This window comes from Sciurus carolinensis, chromosome 13 (assembly GCF_902686445.1).
Source record: "Sciurus carolinensis chromosome 13, mSciCar1.2, whole genome shotgun sequence".
NCBI classification, from domain to species: domain Eukaryota; kingdom Metazoa; phylum Chordata; class Mammalia; order Rodentia; family Sciuridae; genus Sciurus; species Sciurus carolinensis.
Genome location: NC_062225.1, coordinates 16986343 through 17007094, shown reverse-complemented (window position 1 = coordinate 17007094; position 20752 = coordinate 16986343). Strand labels below are relative to the sequence as shown.

General features: G+C 40.0%; 1 protein-coding gene and 1 non-coding gene across 2 annotated transcripts; both read right to left on the bottom strand.

Moving 5' to 3' along the window:
• Positions 1-30: 30 nt before the first annotated feature.
• On the bottom strand, positions 31-103 carry Trnat-ugu (transfer RNA threonine (anticodon UGU)). The gene has a single exon. It is a non-coding gene; the product is annotated as a tRNA-Thr (tRNA).
• An 8544-nt stretch (positions 104-8647) lies between these two features.
• On the bottom strand, positions 8648-8935 carry LOC124963747 (small ubiquitin-related modifier 2-like). The gene is made up of 2 exons (XM_047523625.1): positions 8783-8935; positions 8648-8710 (listed from the first exon to the last, which is right to left on the bottom strand). The coding sequence occupies exons 1-2, from the start codon at positions 8933-8935 to the stop codon at positions 8648-8650; spliced, it is 216 nt and encodes a 71-aa protein (XP_047379581.1).
• Positions 8936-20752: the final 11817 nt, after the last annotated feature.

Sequence of the window (20752 nt, the reverse complement as noted above, 5' to 3'; positions counted from 1 at the left end):
GTAGGTTTTTTTTTTTTTTTTTTTGGGGGGGGGGGGCACTGGGGATTGAACCCAGGGCCTTGTGCTTACAAGGCAAGCACTCTACCAACTGAGCTATCTCCCCAGCCCCAGGATGGTAGGTTTTTAATGGCTTCTTCTATTTCATTGCTTGATATTGATCTGTTTAAATTGTGTATGTCCTCCTGGTTCAGTTTCAGAGGAGCATATGTCTCTAAAAATTTGTCAATGTCTTCGGTAGTTTCTATTTTGTTGGAATACAGATTTTCGAAGTAGTTTCTCATTATGTTCTGTATCTCAGTGGTGTCTGTCATGATATTTCCTTTTTCATGACGAATTTTAGTAATTTGAGTTTTCTCTCTCCTTCTCTTTGTTAGTGTGGCTAAGGGTTTGTCTATCTTGTTTACTTTTTCAAAGAACGAACTTTTTGTTTTGTCAATTTTTTGAATTGTTTCTTTTGTTTCAATTTCATTGATTTCAGCTCTGATTTTAATTATTTCCTGTCCTCTACTACTTTCGCTGTTATTCTGTTCTTTTTCTAGGGCTTTGAGCTGTAATGTTAGATTCTTTAGTTGTTGACTTTTCATTCTTTTCTGGAATGTGCTCCATGCAATGAATTTTCCTCTTAGTACCGCTTTCATAGTGTCCCAGAGATTTTGATATGTTGTATCGTCGTTTTCATTGACCTCTAAGAATTTTTTTATCTCCTCCCTGATGTTTTCTGTTATCCATGTTTCATTCAATAGCATATTATTTAGTCTCCAGGTGCTGGAGTAATTTCTGTTTTTTATTTTGTCATTGATTTCTACTCTCAGTCCATTATGATCTGATAGAACCCAAGGCAGTATCTCTATTTTTTTTGCATTTCCTAAGGGCTGCTTTGGCATAACATATGGTCTATTTTCAAGAAGGTTCCATGTGCTGCTGAGAAGAAAGTGAATCTGCTTGTTGATGGATGGAATATTCTATATATGTCTATTAAGTCTATAGGTTATTGATTGTGTTATTGAGTTCTGTGGTTTCTTTGTTTGGTTTTTGTTTGGAAGATCTATCTAGTGGTGACAGTGGTGCATTAAAGTCACCCAGATTATTGTGTTGTGGTCAGCTGGAGGTCCTGGAGGCAGGGTGCGGTTTGGTCAGGCAGGGGTCCTGGAGGTCGGGTGTGTTTGGTGTGGGTGCGGGATCCTGGAGGCCAGGTACAATCAGTTGGTCTGGGGTCCCGGTGATAGGGCGCAGTCAGTTGGTCTGGGGGTCCTGGCAGCAGGGAGCAGTCAGTCGATGTGAGGGCCCGAGAGGCAGGGAGTGATCGGTCGGGCTGAGGGATCCTGGAGACAGGGCTCAGTCAGTCTGGCCGGGGGTCCTATGGGGCCTGGCTGTTGTCTCAAAATGGTGGCAGCCACGTGTAATCAAACCTCCAGGTACTGTAACTGAACTTCCAGGCAGCAGCAGGCAGCTGGTGCTCCACTGGCGGCCGGAAATCAGTTTGCTGACTGTTGTCAGACGATCAGGAGGTGAACCTCATGCGTTGAGTGATGGATAGGTGTAAGGCAGGCGATGGACAGGCGAGAGGCAGGCAAATGGCGGATGATAGGTGCCTGGCAGTGAGCAGTCTGCACTCAAAAAAGGGGTCGATATGCTGGCAGACTGCAGGTGGTCACAGCAGACAAATGGGTAAACAGCAGGGGATCGATAAGCAGCAAAAACTGCCTCACCAAGAAACAGATATCCTCTGCTTGAAACCAGAGTTACGGAGTGACAAGGAACGCAGCCTCCCTCTAGTCCCCCAAATGTGCTTTTTTTTTTTTTTTTTTGCAGTACTGGGGATCAAACCTAGGACCTCGAACTTGCAAGGCAAGCACTCTACCAACTGAGCTATCTCCCCATCCCCCAAATGTGCTTTTATAAGCCACTATGTATTGCTGAATTTTATTGCCTAATGACTAAAATTTTTAAACTTAATGCCAGAGTATCTGTTTACACGTTTTTTGTATTTCTGTGTTGATAACTAGCACTGCTTCATTGGGTCTTTCTTGTGTGGACTTCCATGCTACATAAAACATGTGGTATAGTTTCATCCTTAACCACTAGGCCACATCCCCAGCCGTTTTTTTTTTTTTTTTTTTTTTTTTTCTCTTTAAATTTTCTCATTAATTGTTGATGAACCTTTATAAAAGTTCTCACTAGGTAGTTTATAGCCTTGCTAAGTTTCTGAGACTGGCTTCCAATCTGAGATCCTCCTTCCTCAGCCTCCTGAACTGCTGGGATTACAGGTGTGCCCCATCAAGTCCAGCTAACATTTGTTGTTGTTATTTGTCTTTTTTTAAGAAGAGGAAAAGTTTGCATATAGTTTCAGAGGTCTCGGTCCATAGGCAGTCATTTGTATGTTTTGTCATAATTAGAGATTATTTTGTCACAACTTCATTGCTTTGTCATAGGAGGGTCTTTACTTTCTTAGATTATCTATAGGAGAAACTTTGGATCTTGAGGGGAACTACATCCTGTATACCTTTCCTGGGAACATCTCTTGTGTCCATGGTTAGGTCATGGACAGCTTATTAGTTCTGAATTACAATTAAAGTAGGTATTCCTTTGATCATTTGGACTTTTGTATCTAAAATCCTATTTTTTCAGAGCGCTCTCATCCTCAACAACTGTTCTCTTGGTACTTGGGAAAAGTTTGACTTAAGGGGAAAAAAAAGTGGTTTTATAAATCAGAAATTCTCTCAGAAAAAATAAGAACTAACAAATTTTTTTTTTTTTAAGTTCATGTGACTTGGGTAAATCTTTAATAAATCACCTTATTTCTAAGTCATTGGTAAAATAAAAAAAATGTCTTTAGACTTGTCAGTATACATTTGTTTACTTGGATGTGCTAAAAAGAAAAGTTTATCTCTGTGAAATATCTTACAATCATAAAACTATAACCAATCTAAAAACAGTATACAATGAAAATAGCTTGATGCTTATCAATCACAGGAATATGAGGGAAAAACCACATATAACTCAACAATAACAACAAAATATATGTGGATCTATTAGTAACTATGTCCTGGTGTATACCAAAATTATTTTTCTATAAAAAGTTCCAATAATAAATAATATGTATTTATAAAATGTTGGTATGTGATAGACATTACTTCCTAGGGTTTCTCTAAAAACTACTGAGAGTTAAAACTTCTAATCAAGACATGTGATTCTGTATATATAATGGGCTAAAAAATGTGTTTTTGATAAAAAATTGTAAAACGCAATGGTATGCTTTTTAGAAAAAATTTTTTTTATTTAATTCAAAGGTTATATTAAGATTGTTTCAAAATATGGCTTTAGAAAGAAGAAATATCAGGCCAAACAAACAAAAGACACAGTAAGTAGAAAAGAGGGATGATAAAAAAAAAAGTGTGAAGACGTATTTTTTGGGTTAAAAAGTGTTTAAAGGGCTGGGGTTGTAGCTTAATGGTGGAGGGCTTGCCTGGCATATATGAAGCACTGGGTTTGAGTCTCAGCACCACATAACATAAAAGGTCCATTGACAACTAAAATTTTTTTTAAAAAGTTTTGTGATTTTTATTTTTGTATGAGGAAAAAAATCTTGTTTGGTCAAAATACTAAGAAAATGTCTATAGGTATTGGAACAAAATCTGATCCTGTTAGTTTGACTTCCTAGCCTTGAAAGTTTTAAAAATCAGAGACTCCTAAATTGTCAGATACTCAGAAGGCTGAGGCAGCAGAATCACTTGAGCCCAGGAGTTCACTGGGAACTATAGGGAGACCCTGTCTCAAAACAAAACAAAGACCTAAACTATAGGATGGTCAGTCAGTGATGCATTTGGAAAAAGATCTTGATCAACAGGGGAAAAGACTTCGCTATGCTTCTGCACAGCAAAGGAAACCATGTGAAGAGAGAACCTACAGAATGGGAGAAAATCTTTGTTAGCTACTCTTCTAACAGGATTAGTACTAGACTATATAAAGAACTCAGAAAACTTTACCCACACACACAAAAACCAACTCTATTAATAAATGGGCAAATGAATTAAATAGATACTTCTCAAAAGACACACAAATATGTGAAAAATATTCAAGCATCATTAGCAATCAGGCAAATGCAAATCAAAACAATATTGAGATTTCATCTCTCACCATTCAGAATGGCAGTCAACAAGAATATAAACAAATGCTGGAGAGGATGTGGAGAAAAAGGAACACTTTTATACTGTTGTGGGATCATAAATTAGTACAACCACTATTGAAAACAGTATGAAACTTCCTCAAAAGATTAGACATGGAACACCACATGATCCAGCTCTACCACTCCTTGGTACTTATCCTAAGGGTTAAAGTCATCACACTACAATGATCCTTGCATACCCATGTTTATAGCAGCACAATTCACAATAACCAAATTATGGAACCAGCCTAGGTGTGCACCAACAGATGAATGGATAAAGAAAATGTGGTATATATACACAATGGAGTTTTATTCAGTCATGAAAATGAAATTATGTCATTTGCAGAAAAATGGATGGAACTAGAGATCCTTATGTTAAGCAAAATTAGTCAAACTCAGAAGATCAAGAGTCATATGTTTCCTCTTATATGCAGAAGCTAAAGAGGAAAAAGGAAAAGAAAGGGAATGGGAATCTCATGAAAAATCAAAGGGAGAGCAGTAGAGGGAAAAGACTAGGGATGGGAGGGAGGAAAAGACTGGGGAGATATTGGTCAAATTATATTGTTACATTGTGTGCATGTACAAATATTTAACACCACTAAAGGTATAAAACTAGTGTATATAATTTTTAAACTAACAAAGTGGGGACATGTAAACAAAGACAAGAATAAAATAAGGACAGTACAATGGGACAAATACACAAATAATACAAAATAAGATAGAAATGACTTAAAATATCAGTAATGACAACCAGTGTAAAATGGGTGAAGCTCACACATTAAAGGCAGTGGTTGTTGGACTAGATTAAAAATAAAATCCAACTATAAATTGTTTGAAACAGAATGAAAGTAAAATGATGTTGAGAAAAAAAAGACATGGATAGAACCTATTCAAAACAAAGGTTGTACAGTTCTAAAGTACAAATCTACTGTAAATAATCCTTTTTCAAACCAGAGACAGGGCCATTGCTTATTGATAGACATTTTAGTTCACTGGGAAAGTTTCATAAATATGTATAAGTATGTATACTAATATATAAGTATATAAATTTGTATAAGTATGTATATTTGTACACATGTTGTACATACTTATATACATATTATATATTTTCATACTTATACTTAGTTATATATATATGTATACACTTAAAATATATACAGCAAAAGTTAAGTTTTTACTACTCATGGAAAAACTACATTCATCATGATGGGAGGTTTTATTGTTTTATTTTTTGATGGTGGGAATTAAACCCAGGGCTGAATCACATACCCATCCCATTTTATTTTTTATTTTGAGACATGTTCTCGCTTAGTTGCTTAGGGCCTCGCTAAATTGTGTCGGCTGACTTTGAACTTGCGACCCTCCTGCCTCAGATTCCTGAGCTGCTGGTGTGTGCCCACCACACCTAGTGACGATGGGAGATTTTAGTGCTTCTCTTTCAGTAATCAGTGCATCCTGTCATAAGAATTAACTGAGCAAGATGAAATAGGTCAATAAAATGGTAGAACAGAATTTTGACCCAATAGCAGGAACACACATTCTTTACAAGCACACAGAACATTGCCAAAAAGTGCTCATGTTCTTGGACATAAATCACATCTTAATAAATTTTGATGAATTAATATCAAAAAGCATATTTTCTGACCATGGTGTAATTGGTGAAAGTCAGTAACAAAAAACACTTAGGAATGCATGCATTAGAGAATCTTGTTTTAAAATTTTATTTGTTCTAATCAGCTGTACATGACAGTTGAATGCATTTATACATTTTGATAGATCATACACTAATAGAGTGTAATCTCATTTTTCTGATTGTACATATTGCAGGATCACGTCAGTCATGCAGTCATACATACGCATGAGGTGATAATGTCTGTTTCACTCTACTGTCATTCACATTAGAGAATTTTTTTAAAATATTTTTTAGTTGTAAATGGACACAATACCTGCATTTTATTGATTTTGTTTTTATGTGGTGCTGAGGATCAAACCCAGGGCCTCACACATGCTAGGCAAGTGCTCTACCACTGAGCCACAACCCAAGTCCCTGAGCCATAACTCAAACCCGAGAATTTTAAACGCTCCTGTAAACTAAAAGTTCAGATGAAATTTAACTGGAAGTTAGAAAACACTTTAAATAATAATAGATATATTGTTTACATTTTAAAAATAAATATATTAAAAAATTTTTTTGATTCATTGTATATAAATGGGGTACAACTCATTTCTCTGGTTGTACACAAAGTAGAGTCACACCATTTGTGTAATCATACATGTACATAGGGTAATGATGTCTCATTCTATTATCTTTCCTTCCCCCTGTTCCCTCCTCACTCCTCATTTTCCTCTACACAATCCATCCTTCCTCCATTCTTCCCCTATCTGTCCCCCCTGCCGTTATGTATCATCATCCACTTATCAGAAAAATCATTTGGCCTTTGTTTTTTTTTAACCTAGCATGATATTCTCCAACTCCATCCATTTACCTGCAAATGCCATAATTTTATTATTCTTTATGGCTGAATAATATTCCATTGTGTATATTTAACACAGGTTCTTTATCCATTCATCTATTGAGGGGCATCTAGGTTGGTTCCACCATCTAGCTATTGTGAATTGAGCAGCTGTAAACATTGATGTAGATGTGTCACTGTAGTATGCTGATTTTAAGTCCTTTGGGTATAGGCCAAGGAGTGGGATAGCTGGGTCAAATGGTGGTTCTATTCCAACTTTTCTAAGGAATCTCCAGACTGTTTTCCAGTTAACTAAAGTGATTTTTGGAGAAAAATTGTTAGAAAATAAGAAAGACTGAAAATGTTTGAGCCAAACATACAAAGAAAATAGAAAAAAAAAAAAAAAAACCCAGCAAAGTAGAAACAATTGTATTAAGTTAAAAGAAAAGATATAAAACAGAATTCACAATACTTTAATGAAAAGTCTTAAAAAGGAAATCTCAGGTAAGACCCATGGTCCATAAGAGTAGGGGCCTAGGTAGTAAGAGTAAACATTGTTATACTTGCAAAGCCAGCTTGAATCTTGTCACTTGGAGGAGGGGTGTATGTCTGTGATGTCCATTTATACCTATTTAAATTTAGAAATCCTCTCAGAATGTATTTAGGAGCTCTTTATTTCACTTGGAACTTGGTAATTTTTTTTGTTTTCCTTGAGATGGGGTCTTGCTATGTTACCCAGGCTGGCCTCAAACTCCTGGGCTCAAGAGTTGCTCCCGCCTCAGCCTCCTGAGGAGCTGGCAGGTAATTATTTCAAATGTCTCTATCATTTAACCTCAGAACACTTTCTTTAATTATGTTGTATTTATTCTGCTCCAGTTTTTCTAATTTTCAAAAGAAATTATCTGTCCATTTTAGGTCATCTTTCTTTCCTTCCTTCATAGCTATTACCTTCTCTCCCATGTTCCTCTTGCAAACCTTCGTCCTTTCCTTCCTTATTCTTGGAATATTTCTTGAGCTTAGTGTTCCAACAGATTATTTCTGATCTGTATTGTTGCTAATGAGGTTTGCTTTTATTTATTTATTTATCTATTTATTTATTTTGCAGTACTGAGTATCCACCCAGGGCCTTTAGGCAAGCACTTTATCACTGAGCTACAACCCCTGTCCCTAGATTGCATTTTTAAGCTTTAAAAAATGTTTTCCTCATTAAGCCACTTTATCTTTGTCTCATTCTTTACTTTTTCATCTTAACAATTTCTCTTTATGATTTTCTACCCTTGTTGCTTTTTGGCCTCTAAATTTTTCATAAATCTTTTTGTAAATTTTTCACAAATATTTTCTCAGAAACTTCCAGAGAGTGTTCCAGTTCCCATTCTGGTTTTTTGTTTTGTTTTGTTTTCATTTTAAACAAGAAGTTTATTTAAACAATGAGACGCTTGACTTGAAGGGAAAACTATCTAGGAATCTTTTTTTTTTTTAAGTGTAGTTTACCCCTACTTAAAGACAGATTTCCCTACATGTAACAGCTACATACAAAAAAGTTATAAAATTGTCCTTGGTTTTACAGTGATAAATGAAAAACATTAAAATTCTCCAATTGAACAAGGTATGTAAGGATTTTTATGTTGTTCAGGTTTTTTTTCTTTTCTTTTCTTTTCTTTTTTTTTTTTTTTTTGTTAAAACAGTGAGAGCAAAATAACTTACTGGAATATAAATATAAGAACTGACTGAGCATGCTACTAATGGAGAAAGGGGATAACTTCACAGAACCAGTATTTTTCTCCATCCCGTCTCCATTTGATGTCAATCAAAACATATCATTGGCCATTTAGTTAAAAAAATGCAATATGCTTGTGCACATACACCAGTTACTTTATGTACAATAAAGGAATGGGGAAGGGGAAAATGAAAGAATAGAGAAAACCACACTGGAGCAGTCAGGATGTGGTGGACCAAATTGCAGTTTTCTAATTAAGAATGTATTGGTCTGTAGGAACAAAGTTCTGAAGTAAAGTAGCAGGTTCCCTTTTTAGTAGACACCTCCTGTCTGCTGCTGGAACACATCCATTGAATCTTCATCCTCTATTTCCAGCTGTGCAGGTGTGTCTGTTTCATTAATGGGCTGCCCATCAAATCAGAATCTGATCTGCCTCATCGACAAAGCCTGTCGTTCACAGTAGAACTTCATTAGTTTACTAAGTGGTGTCTGCCTCTTCATCTTAAAGTGCACCGCAGAACCATCCTGCCCCACCTCCTTCAAGGTAATATGATTATTGTTCTCAGTCTTGACTCCTTCCTTAGGCTTTTCGTCGGCCATGGGGTGAGCGCTGGACTCTCCTCAGCTGCCACTTCACAAAAGAGGTACCAGGTCCACACCAAACGAGCACCCATTCTGGTTTTAATAGGCACTCATTCTGAGAGGCAGAGTGTTCCACCCGCTGCTGTGCGTGCAGTGGGCATATTAGATAACCTGCCTGGCTACCATGCGCAGACCCCAGAAAAGTGCCAATCTCCCCTGTGCTCCCCATGGCCGCACGTTCTCATCTCAAGGGCTGCAAAATTGATCCTTGGAGATGCAGAAAGAAAACAGTAAAACATTTCCATTTTTTATCTTTTTCCTTTGAAGGTGTTTTTGTATATGTATATATATATATGCACACTTCAACATATACAGTCTCACTTTGTTTTAATCACAAAGGTGTGGGGGCCACTGGTCTCATTCCCTCAGTGTATAGCTAGACCATGGACATAGCTGCTGTTAGCTTATTCCTCATTTTCCAATAAATGGCATTCAACTAATGGAATGGTTTGCAATATTGGTTGCACATTATTATCACTTAGGTGGGTTTTTTAAAAAGAGACCTGATGCTTGGGTCCCACCGTCACATATCTGTTTTACTTACTTTGGGTGCGTACTAGAGGTGTAGAAGCTCCCCAGATCATTCTAAATGCGAAAGCCCAGCCAAGACCTGCTAATAACGCGATCCAAGGGAGGAGCGAGGTGAGGACAGACGTAGACCCTGATGCCTAGCCTTTGCCACTTTCCAGGATGGAAGTATTCCCCTGTAACTTGTTTCAAACCATCAACATGACATTAACTGAATTGCAAATTTTCTGAAAATTTTTAAAAAATCAGCTCTTATGAAACGGCAGAGCAGAATCCAGCTCTCCAGTGGATGAGGAGTGAGATGGAAACAAGTGGGACAGAACAGAATGAGCCCCTGCAGTGCCATCCTGGGTGGCCATGTTTCTGAGTCAGGCTGTCTATAAACGGGGTGGGTGCGTGGCTCGGGAGCGTTTCTGGAGCCAGCAGTGTCCAATTTTGTGACAGGAGAAGTGGTCGTGCTGGCGTTGCCTTTGTGATACTGCATTGGGCTGTACCTGTACATTAGTGCTTTTCTACACGGGTAGAAGGAATATTTAAGTAACAGACATTAAAGGGATCATCATACCCCACAGCAGTGATGAACCTTAAAGCAAGTGAATGGTGCATTTGGCTATCCCAGGTCACCGAAGACCAGAGTACAGGCAGATGCAGGGCTGGCCACCTTCTGAAGATGCAGGGACTCACGTCCCTTCCTGTGCCTGAAGGGTTTTCAGGGGTGGGAGTTCTCCAAAAGTGAAAGTTCTCAGGAAGGTGTTACTGGACAAAGCTGAACACTTGGCCTTGTCTACCTGTTCAAACTTTCTATCCATTATGTTCCCATCTGCTGTGTATCACACAGAGTGCCCCCACCCCCAAAAAACCCTTTCTCAAACCTCCTTCCCCCATCTCTCATCCCCTTGCCTTCCCAGGTCCCCCTCCTCACCCTTCTGAGAGCCACACCCCCCTGATTTTTCTCTCTTGCTGGACTGCTTCAACCTTTTCTGGCCATGTCTCTATAGCACATTCTCCCCACAAGGTGCTGAGTGTGAGCAGCCGGCAGGTGGGTGTGGGTGGGGTGGCCACAGAAGACGCCCCTCCATCACAGAGCACCATCAGGACCAAACTGCCAAGGGTGGCAATGTCCCACTTGTTCCGTATTGTTCCATGCTTTGTATTTTGTCCCATCCTCTATTCTGAAAGCCTAGAGCCTTTCCACATGCGTAGAAGAAGGTTGATACAACTGCCAAACCTGTGAAATTTGTCCAAGTAATAGTTTGTATCACAAGGCCTAAGGTTGTCGAGAAAAGCTCTAAAAGCACGTCATGGCAAATCCGCAGTTCCCAGCCGAGATGAGACCAAGCCTGGAAAATCTCCCTGGCTGCTGTTATTGTAAGTTAGGTAAGACGACATGGGCTCAGTGACAAGAATGTCCACTATTTGTTGATCACTCACCCAGCTTCTCAGACATTTTTTTCTTTCATTCTTTCGTTCATGGCCAAAGCTAGGTCCTGACAAAATCCCAAGGTGGGCCTGTGCCTGTCAGCTCCCCAGGCTAGACAGTCACAGTCCTCTCTGCAGAGCTACTGGCCAGTGAGGAGAGACAGGATGCAGGTTTCTGGTGTTAACCTCACTGGTTGTGCTGGAATCTTCCATAGGCTCTTCTAGATCTGCTCTGTACATTTCCCTGACCTGATGGGCTTTCTGCTAGGCTTGGCCATGGGGACATCCTTAGGAGGCAGCAGGACATTCCTACTTCTGACCACCGCATGCCCGGCCCTGCCAGGCTACCCCAGCCCCATGCAGGGCACCAGAACCTGCTCCCCTAGAGCCTGCTCCTCCCTTTCTAAGTAGACCTTCCTGAGTCTGCACCTTGAGTGTCCCATTCATTTCTTGCCAGTAGTTGCCTAACTCACCAGCTTCACTCCTAAATGATGTGAACTCACAAATCACTTCAGTCCTTGGGGCCCAGCTTGCTTTATCTGTCAAGCAGGGACTACAATGCCTGTTCACCTTGATCGTGAATGTTGAAGAAAATAATGTGCAGAAAGGCACTTTGGAAAACATAATCACCCACATGCAAGCTAGCAATGCGGTTCCAGAGGCCCAGCATGGGTCTATCATGCGTGACCCAACTGCAATGAGGACATCTCTGTGAGAAGATGAAGCACTGAGCACAAGTCCATTCTGAAAAACTCAATGAAAGCAAAATAGAGAAAAGAGCATTGTGGGAAAGAATGGACAGGGATCTTGTTTTGTTTCTTAATGGTAGCAGTGGCATGTTTCAAGCAGGAACCTGTCAGAGTCCTACGTAATAAATACAAGGTCAAGGCCAGCTTCATGCTAAGTAATGGTCTTGGCTGAGGAGCAAGATAAACGTACCATGGCTGTCAGGGCAGGTCCTTTTGGGGCAAGTGTGTGCCCTGCTGGATAGGACTTGCTGGCAGCTGCCACTGGCATCTTCAAGCTAAGAAGGGCCACTTAGCTTTTTGTTTTTCTCTTTCAAAAAGCAGGCAGCCCTGTGTCCAGGCATGCCCCTCTTGGGAGTAGCAGGTGTGCTCTTCAGGTGTCCAGGCTCCTGCCCACTCCCTGTCCGCAGTGGCTGCTGGAATTTCCCGTCTGTAGAATGAGAACAGTTAAACCAGCCTTCCTTTCCAGGGAGCTACTTGAAATATTGCCAACACAGGATTTTGCAGAGGATTGATGCTGAGAGACGCTAAAATATAATTTTGCTCGTAGAATTTACTGATGAGTCTTTTCTTTCCAGGAAATCTGGAAGGGAGCCCCAAACTCCAAACTTTCTCCCCTTTCACACTCTAGTGCTGGGTTCCTGAAGATGAAGTTGTGTGTGAACAAATGACGCTTCGAGGAACATTTTATTATTTTGGAACCAAGTCAAAAATTTTAAAATTATCATTGAAAAGTCGCTCTCAAGAAAGTGTTCCATATGTTTTAAGCAAATAGACTTTAAATTTCAACATAAGCATTGTATATAAAAAGAAAAGACCAAAAATTTTGGAGCTCCGCAAGCAGTTTTTTCTTATTTAGATGTGTTTTGTGCACCCACTTAATAATTAAAACTGACTTCTGCACTTCAGAAAGTCTGAACAACTGTCTAATGAATTTTGCATGTATGATTGTCCTGTTTTCCTGGGGACAAATGCACTGGTTTTGTCTGTTACAGGATTTTTTTTTTTTTTTTTTTTTTTTTTTTTTTTTTTTTTTTGCGTCTGGTTTTGTTTATTACAAGGTCAAGTGGAAATGGATTTCCGATGGAAAACCAGTTCTGGGTAGATGTATTTTAGGAGCCCAGCAGACATCACCATCTGCCCATAGCCCTCTCTCCCCGTTAGGTTTGGAGATTGTTCAGAGCCCAGTTTACTTTGAGCATTAGGGTAGACCCAGGACTTGCTCTGGTGCTGAAGTGCCCTTGGGAGTGGGGCTGTGGCTGGTGCCCCCAGGGCAGCAGCCATCCTCGTCCATCAGGCGGACATCCGGACATCACCCGCTGAGGGCGGCAGTGCATGGCGAGATTAGATTCTGGTTCCTGCTGGCCAGGCCCGGCACTGCCCCATTACATCTTTCCTTTGCATATAAAATGCTTATGTGGAAATGTGAAGTTGGTTTGTTTAAAACACCAGGAAAATAAGCCCCTTTGACTCCTGCCACTGAGCTGGGCTTCCTGTGAATGCAGCCCTGCATGATCCTCGGCAACACAGCGGCATTCCCACAAGGTCAGGCCTGCCAACCTGACCCTTAGAAACAAATTCACGGTCACTGGACCCACCCCTAGGTTTCAGGAGATAACTTAATAGTCCATATTGGCAGCATCTGGAATATAACAAAATAAGAAGGCTACAGAAAGTCCAGCTGGTCACTTCCTGGCTTCCACACAGCAGTTTGCTCCAGGTAGTGTTTGGTTGCCTCTCTCTCTCAGACTGGTGGATTCAGCACAGCCTGGCTGTTTAATGAGCCCTCTCCTTCATGGAGGATCACAGGTAGAAAAGCCCTGCTCAGCATCGTGTGCTTGGCTACTCAGTATGCCTGGTTATGCCCGCAATACCTTGTTTTTATTTATTTATTTATGTACGTACGTGTGCTTGTGTGTGTTTGCAGTATTGGGGATTGAACCCAGGGGTGCTTAACCACTGAGCTGCATCCCCAGCCCTTTTTAATTTTTTTTTTTTTTTTTTTTTTAATTTTTGAGACAGGGTCTTGCTAAGTTGCTTAGGGCCTTGCTAAATTACTGAGGCTGGTTTTGAACTTGCAGTCCTTCTGCCTCAGCCTCTCAAGCTGCTGGGATTCCAGGTGTGCACCACCTGGATCAGATATTTTTCTTTATTTTAAACTGATACATAACCCTCCCCAAAACATACACATTAATGGGATACTATGTAATATTTTGATACATGTGTACATTATATAATATTTAAATCAGTTTAAACACATTGATCTTCTCAACAGTTATCATTTATTCATGGCAAAAACTTTTAAGATCCTTTCTTCCAGCTTTTTGAAATTTTTTTTTTCCTTGCACCTTACCATGCAATAGCATGTCTGAACTTACTCCTATCAAACTGTAATTTAGTACCCCCTCTCCAACATTCCCCATGCCCCCTTCACTACTTCTCCCCAGCCTTGGGTAATTACTATTCTGCTCTCATCTTCTATGATTCAGCTTTTTTAGATTTGACATGTGAGGTCATATGGTACTTGTCTTTCGGTGCAGGGTTTATTTCACTTAACATAATGATCTCCATTTTCATTCATGTTGCTGCAAATGACAGGAGTTCATTCTTTTTATGGATGAATAATATTCATCAGGATTCCGTGGCTTATGCATACATTTTCTTTTTCTTTCTTTCTTTTCTTTTTTCTTTTTGGTACTAGAGATTAAACCCAGGGGCACTGAGCTACATCCCCACACCTTTTTCTTTTTTATTTTGAGACAGGGTCTCACTAAGTTGCTTAGGGCCTCGCTTAGTTGCTGAGGTTTGTTGGGGGCTGTGCCAGCCAGAACGGTGCCTGATCACATCGGCAGTGAGGAGGTTAATTGGCATAATCGCACTCAGGTGATTTATCACTGGCTGTATTCAGTTAAGTCCACATGCACAACGCGTGCACAGGTGTTCCCAAGTGCACCTGCTCGGGCCTGCTCATTTTAACCCTTGCTGTGATAGGGCAGCTGGCTCCTCGTCTGATAGCAACTGGCGTGGCCCCACCCTCCGCCTCCTGGAGGGAATATAAGCGGGCGGTGGGTGGGGGCGCGAGAGTAAGGAGCGATAGTGAGGAGCAGCAGAAAGAAGCAGAGAAGCCATTAGCAGAAAGGAAGAAGAAGCGGCAAAAGCAGATAGAAGCAGCGAGTAGGTGCAGCGGTGGAAGGCAGATCGCAGAGCGGAGAACTGGGAATACATCTTTAGGTTGCAGATCACAGATAGGCAGATCGCAGTACACGGGACGCATCACTAAGAAGCACCTCAGACGCACCCTTAGTTCACAGGATGCAGGATGCACCTTTAAGAAGAAGCAGCAGAAGCCTAAGAAGACATAGATCTCTGAAAGTGTAGTCTCTCTCTCTTAAGCAAAATCTCTCTTTCTCTCTGATAAGCAAAGCCTCTCTCTCTCTCCTCTCAAAGCAAGTAAACCTCATTTCCTCTATCCTCTATGAACAAGCAAGCAAGTAAGGAAGTAGCTCAGGAATAGAAGTGGCTCAGTTTCCAGTCCACCACCCATAAAGACCTGCGCAAATTGTTGCTGCAGGCAGTGACAAATACCCGCAGATTTGGCACCGCAAAGAGCCAGTGACAAGGTTGACCTTGAACTTGCAATCTTTCTGTCTCAGTTTCCCACACATTTTCTTTGTCCATTCATCAGTTGATGGCTACTCAGGTTATTTCCCTTTCTTCACTTTTGTGAATAGTGCTGCAATGAACATTCAAATGCAAATGTCTTTTTGACATACTAATTTCGTTTTCTCTGGGTAGATACCCAGTACTGGGATGGCTGAATCATATGCTAGTTCCATTTGTAACATTTTGTGATGGGCTGACAGATCTGACTCCATGAGAATGTTATAGGCCAGACTAAGGGAAATGACTAAACAGAATCCATTTTGCTCTGAGACTCCATGTTATGTAGGAAATAAGCTTCTCCCATGGGAACACCCCCCCTCTGTGCCCATCATCAGTTACTTGGTATGACATGTTTAATAATATACAATGGCAACTCCTATATAGTAAAAATTGCTCTCTTTTGGTTCCTATTTCTCCTAAACAATGTACCACGTGAACAGTAATTGTGTGGATGTTAGCAACCATTCTTTAGTTTGTACCTAGGTAAGGGTCTTCACCCTCTGTCGATGATCTCATGATGTTAATGTGTAACCTTGAATCATAGCAACAGACACTTATGATTAATGTGATTTTTGGTATAAGAGAACCCCTACAACCCTGTGGTCAGAGCTATTCTCCCAATAGCCATTTTTTGGGGCATTGTGTGAGACAGTCAGCCGGCCAGCTTAATAAAGACTCTCAAATTTGGACTTCTCAGTGGTGATTGGTCTGTTCTTAAGTTGCGCCCCTTAACAGTTTTAAGGAACCTCCATACTGTTTTCCATAATGGCTCCCCACCAACAATGTGCAAGGGGTTCCTTTTCTCCACATGCTCACCAGCACTTGTTATCTTTAGTTTTGTTTGATAATAACCATTCTTATTGCCATGAGATGATACCTCACTGTTTCTATTTGCATCACCCTAATGATTAGTGATGTTGAAACTTTTTTTCATATTGGTCATTTATATGTCTTCTTTTGAGAAATAGAGATCTATTGATCATTTTAAAATCAGATTGATTTTTTTTTTTTTTGCTATTGAATTTTTAGAGTTTCTTATATATTAACCGGGTGACTGTGGCGCACACCTATAATCCCAGTGGCTTGGGAGGCTGAGGCAGGAGGATCGAAAGTTCAAAGCCAGCCTCAGCAAAAACAAGGTACTAACAGAATAGGGGTGGGGATGTGGTTTAGTGATCAAGTGCCCCTGAGTTCAATCTCCAGTACCAAAAAAAAAAAAAAAAAAAAAAAAGTTTCTTATATATTTTTGATATGGACCTCTTATCAGATGTATAGTTTGCAAATATTTCTCTCATTCTGTAATTTATCTCTGCACTCTGTTGATTGTTTCTTTGCTGAAAGATTTCTAGCTTGATATAATCTCATTTGTCTATTTTTGCTTGTTTTCTGAGCTTTTAGTCTTGCCCCCACTCCCCCGCAAAAATCCTTGCCCATTCCAGTGTCCTGAAATGTTTCTCCTATGTCAACTTCTCCTCCTCCTCCTCCTCCTCCTCCTCCTCCTCCCCCCCCCCCTTATGCCTTTTTCTAGTAGTTTCAGTTTCAGATCTTACATTCAGTTTGAGTTGATTTTTATTACTGGTGAGAGATAGAGGTCTACTTTTATTCTTCTGTGTCAATATTCAATTTTTCTAGCATCATTGTTGAAAATATTGTCCTCTCTCCAACATGTGTCTTTAGCACCTTTGTTGAGAATCAGTTAACTATAGACTTGTGGGCTTACTTCTAGACTCTCTATTCTGTTCCACTGGTATGTGTCTGTTTTTATGCCAATACCATGCTGTTTCCATTACTACACTTTTGTAGTTTGTTTTGAAGTTGGATAGTATAAAGTTTCCTGCTTTGTTCTTTTTGCTCAGGATTACTTTGTCTTTATGGTTTTTTGTTTTGTTTTGTTTTGTTTTTGTGGTTCCATATACATTTTAGAATTGTTTTTTCTAGTTTTGCAAAGAATGTCATTGGTATTTTGATAGGAATTGATTTGAATGGCTAAATCTCTGTGGATATTGTGACATTTTAGTAATATTGATTCTTCCAATCCATGAACATGGGATGTCTTTCCATTTTCTTATATCCTCTTCACAATTTTTTTCAGCAATGTTTTATAATTTTTATTGTACAGCTCTTTTACCTTTTTGTTTAAATTTATGCAAGCCATTTTATTTTATTTTCTATAGCTATTGTAAATAGGATTTCTTTTTTGATTTCTGTTTCAGTTAGTTCACTATTGGTATATAGCAACACTGCTGATTTTTGTATGTTGATTTTTGTATCCTGCTTCTCTGTTGAATTCATTTATTAGTTCCAATAGTTTTTGGACAAAGTCCCTAGGGTTTTCTATTGTAAAAGATCATATATCTTCAGAGATAAATTTCTTCTTTTCTAATTTGGATGCCCTTTATTTCTATCTCTTGCCTGATTTCTCTGACCAGGGCTTCCAGCACTATGTTTATGTTGAATAAAAATGATGATAATGAACAATCTTAGATATTCCAGATCTTAGAAATCTTTCAACTTTTCCTCATTCAGCTTATTAGTTGTTGACTTATTGTAAGTGGCCTTTATTACATTGGGGTATGTTCATTCTAAATGTAATTTGTTCAGCATTTTTATCTGTTATTTAATTAGCTCAATTTTATCAATACTGTTTGGTTGAGATTATGTGGTTAATATATCTGGGATTTGTACAAAGTGTATTCCACTTGACTCTTCCTCTTGGAATTTTGGAATTGATGATTTTACTACTTAATAAGTACAAATTTTACCCTGTCAGTCTGGTGATATAAATATTTCTTTAGTTATTTACTTTGAAATAAAGTCCCATCAACTGTATTTTATCCTGGAAATGTATTAATGAAATACATTAGATTGAGCCAGTCCTCTTTATAATATAAAGCTACTACGCTGCCCTTTCTGCTGGTCATTTCCCCGCCTCCCAACTACTTGTCAGTCTGTGAACATCCTAGCTAGCTATTGGTTCATCAGTCAGCTTGCAAGTATTCTTCTCTCTCTCTTCTCCTGTCCTCACTTTCATGCTTCTCTCTTCTCTTCTCCTCACTTTCATGCTTCTCTCTCCCCTCCTTGCTTTCATGCTGTCCCCTCCATTTCTCTCTCTCCTGCGCGTGCACCCTTTCTCTTTTCCTCTCATTTTCTCTCTTACCCTGCAGGGAGACACTCTTGTTTGCTTAATAAACTCCCTTATGTGAATTCCTGTGTCTGGCATGGTTTCCTGGGTTCTTACATTGGTGCCATGACTCGGATGGGATCTTCCGCTGTCTCTTAAGCAAGTGGAACCCCATCGGAAGCCCCAGTGCCCCCCGGACACAGCCTCACCTTCCATTCACCCAGATGGTTTGCTCTGCTCTGCATTCATCACTGGACTTCAGATTGGTGAGTTCCCTAGGTGATCTCCCCTAGGTCGATTTAAACACTCCTCTGCCAACCTGAGAAGCGACTGTTGAGTTTCCGGGGCCCTTGAGGCAGCTGAGGAGTGGGGGACCCCCAGTCACTACTTTTATACTTACGGCTGGCCCCCTTAGTCGGTCTCATCTGCCGGGTGGGTTCCTGATTTTATGGTGGAGATTCTCTCTCAGGGTTGAGGCTCGTCTTCACGCTCACGCTCGCACTTGCACTTGAAAACCCTGATGTCAGGTCCTCAACCCTTCTTGACTTTTGCCTGGCCCACATTGATGCTTGGGTGATGACACCATCATTGTGCTGCCTCCTTGGCTCCAGCCAACTACTCTGGCCTCAGGATGCCCTGGCCACCGACTCGGCTGTATTAGTCTCCACTATGGGATCTGGGTCCTCCATTCTGGCAGATTCACCCCTGGGAACCCTTCGCCTGACCCCGGCTTAAAGCCATTAAAATTCGTTTGTGTACCCTTTAGATAATCAAAACAAAATGGCCATGTAATGGCTCATAGCTTCTGTGAGCGAGCGGGCAGATGGAAAGGGATTCCTTATCTTCAAGTCTCTTCTTTCTTGCTTCTTGGCTCTTCCTGCAAACTCAAACACTTCCTTTTGGCTTCTTCTCCCCCTCTTAATCCCTCCTCCTCCTCCGACTTTGACTCAGCTCTGTTTCTGCTTCCATTCCCCTGCCCAGCCCACCTAGTCCTCCTGCCAGGAGGTCCCGCATATGCTGGTGTGGAGGGAGTAACCAGCACAACAGTCAGTGGCATATCCCAGTAAGGAGTATTATATAGCAGCCCCATTCCTCAAAAGTATTGGGAGATAATGTTTCACAATTTCTGCATCCAAACCTGAATTGATTACTAACCAGGAAAAAGGGTTAAAATGCTCTAGGCATCAAGTTTCTGCTAGAACCTGTTAACTCCTTTCAGATCTCAGTCAAGGCTTACATTGAAATGTAAATGGAGAAAGCCAGAAGGTGCAGTGGGAGACCAATCTCAAACCCAAGGAAAAAAAAGTGTCCATTTTAAATTTCTCCTTGGCTACAACACAGAACACTTTATCTCTCCTTCTCACCTCTTCTCTCTGCCCTTCTCCTTCTCACTCTCTCTTGCTATAATTAATGGCCATTATCATTTTTCTTCTAGGACTCTTGTTTTTCTTAAATGCTATATTTTTGAGCTCACAATTTTGATCCTACATACCTAGGTTAATGATTTTTGATCAGTTCTTTTTTTCAACTCTAAAGTTAATTTTGAACATCTGTTACATTGCAATGGAGATAAACATTACAAGGCCTTTGCTTTTGTGTTAAATATAAGTGTGCATAAAATTAAAATTTAAAAAAATGGATCCAAATACTTTTAATTCACATGATTTAAAAAGGTTCAATTTAAATTGGGTAAACTACCTGTCATCAATAGGATATACGTAAATGTATTTCTAAAGGTTAGTGAGAGCCTGATTTGTTTAAAGGTTAATATAGTGAAGCATGAAAGCATTTTGCTACTTTGCCACACAAAAGGAAAGTTAAAACCTCTCTCAGCCTTTCTTTGATTCATGTTTTAGATAAAATGTTAAATTGTGTTAACTAATGTTCATATAGACTCAAGAATCGATATATGTAAACTTCTTAAAATGACATTTAAGAAAGAGTAATGTGCAGTAGCAAAAATGGGACAACAGTGACTGAGATTGGGGTCTCTGACCTCATGACTGTGGCATGCCTGGTGCCTGGGAGTGTTCCTGTGCAGGGGCACAAGATGCCTAACTGCTGTGGCAGTACATTGATCTCAGGCACACAGCTCTTGGGGAGGAAGGAATTCTTTTGCTAGATAACCAGTGTTTCATCAGCTCCCTTCTCTGGTTCCTGCCTACCTTACAGTAACTTTGGACAGTGGACTTCCTTGAGAGCTACATAGAGCTCCTAACATTGCACTTTGCAGCTGTGAAAAAAAGTTATGTAGATGTCCTAGTCTCTGTAACTTTCCTGAAAACAAAGAATAATGCT

What these genes read in the sequence shown, in the direction of transcription:
- LOC124963747 (XM_047523625.1), bottom strand. Translation starts at nt 8,935, where the DNA reads ATGGCCGACGAAAAGCCTAAGGAAGGAGTCAAGACTGAGAACAATAAT. An exon ending in AGTTCTACTGTGAACGACAG is followed by an intron (nt 8,711 to 8,782) that starts GCTTTGTCGATG and finishes ACACCTGCACAG; the next exon opens with CTGGAAATAGAGGATGAAGA.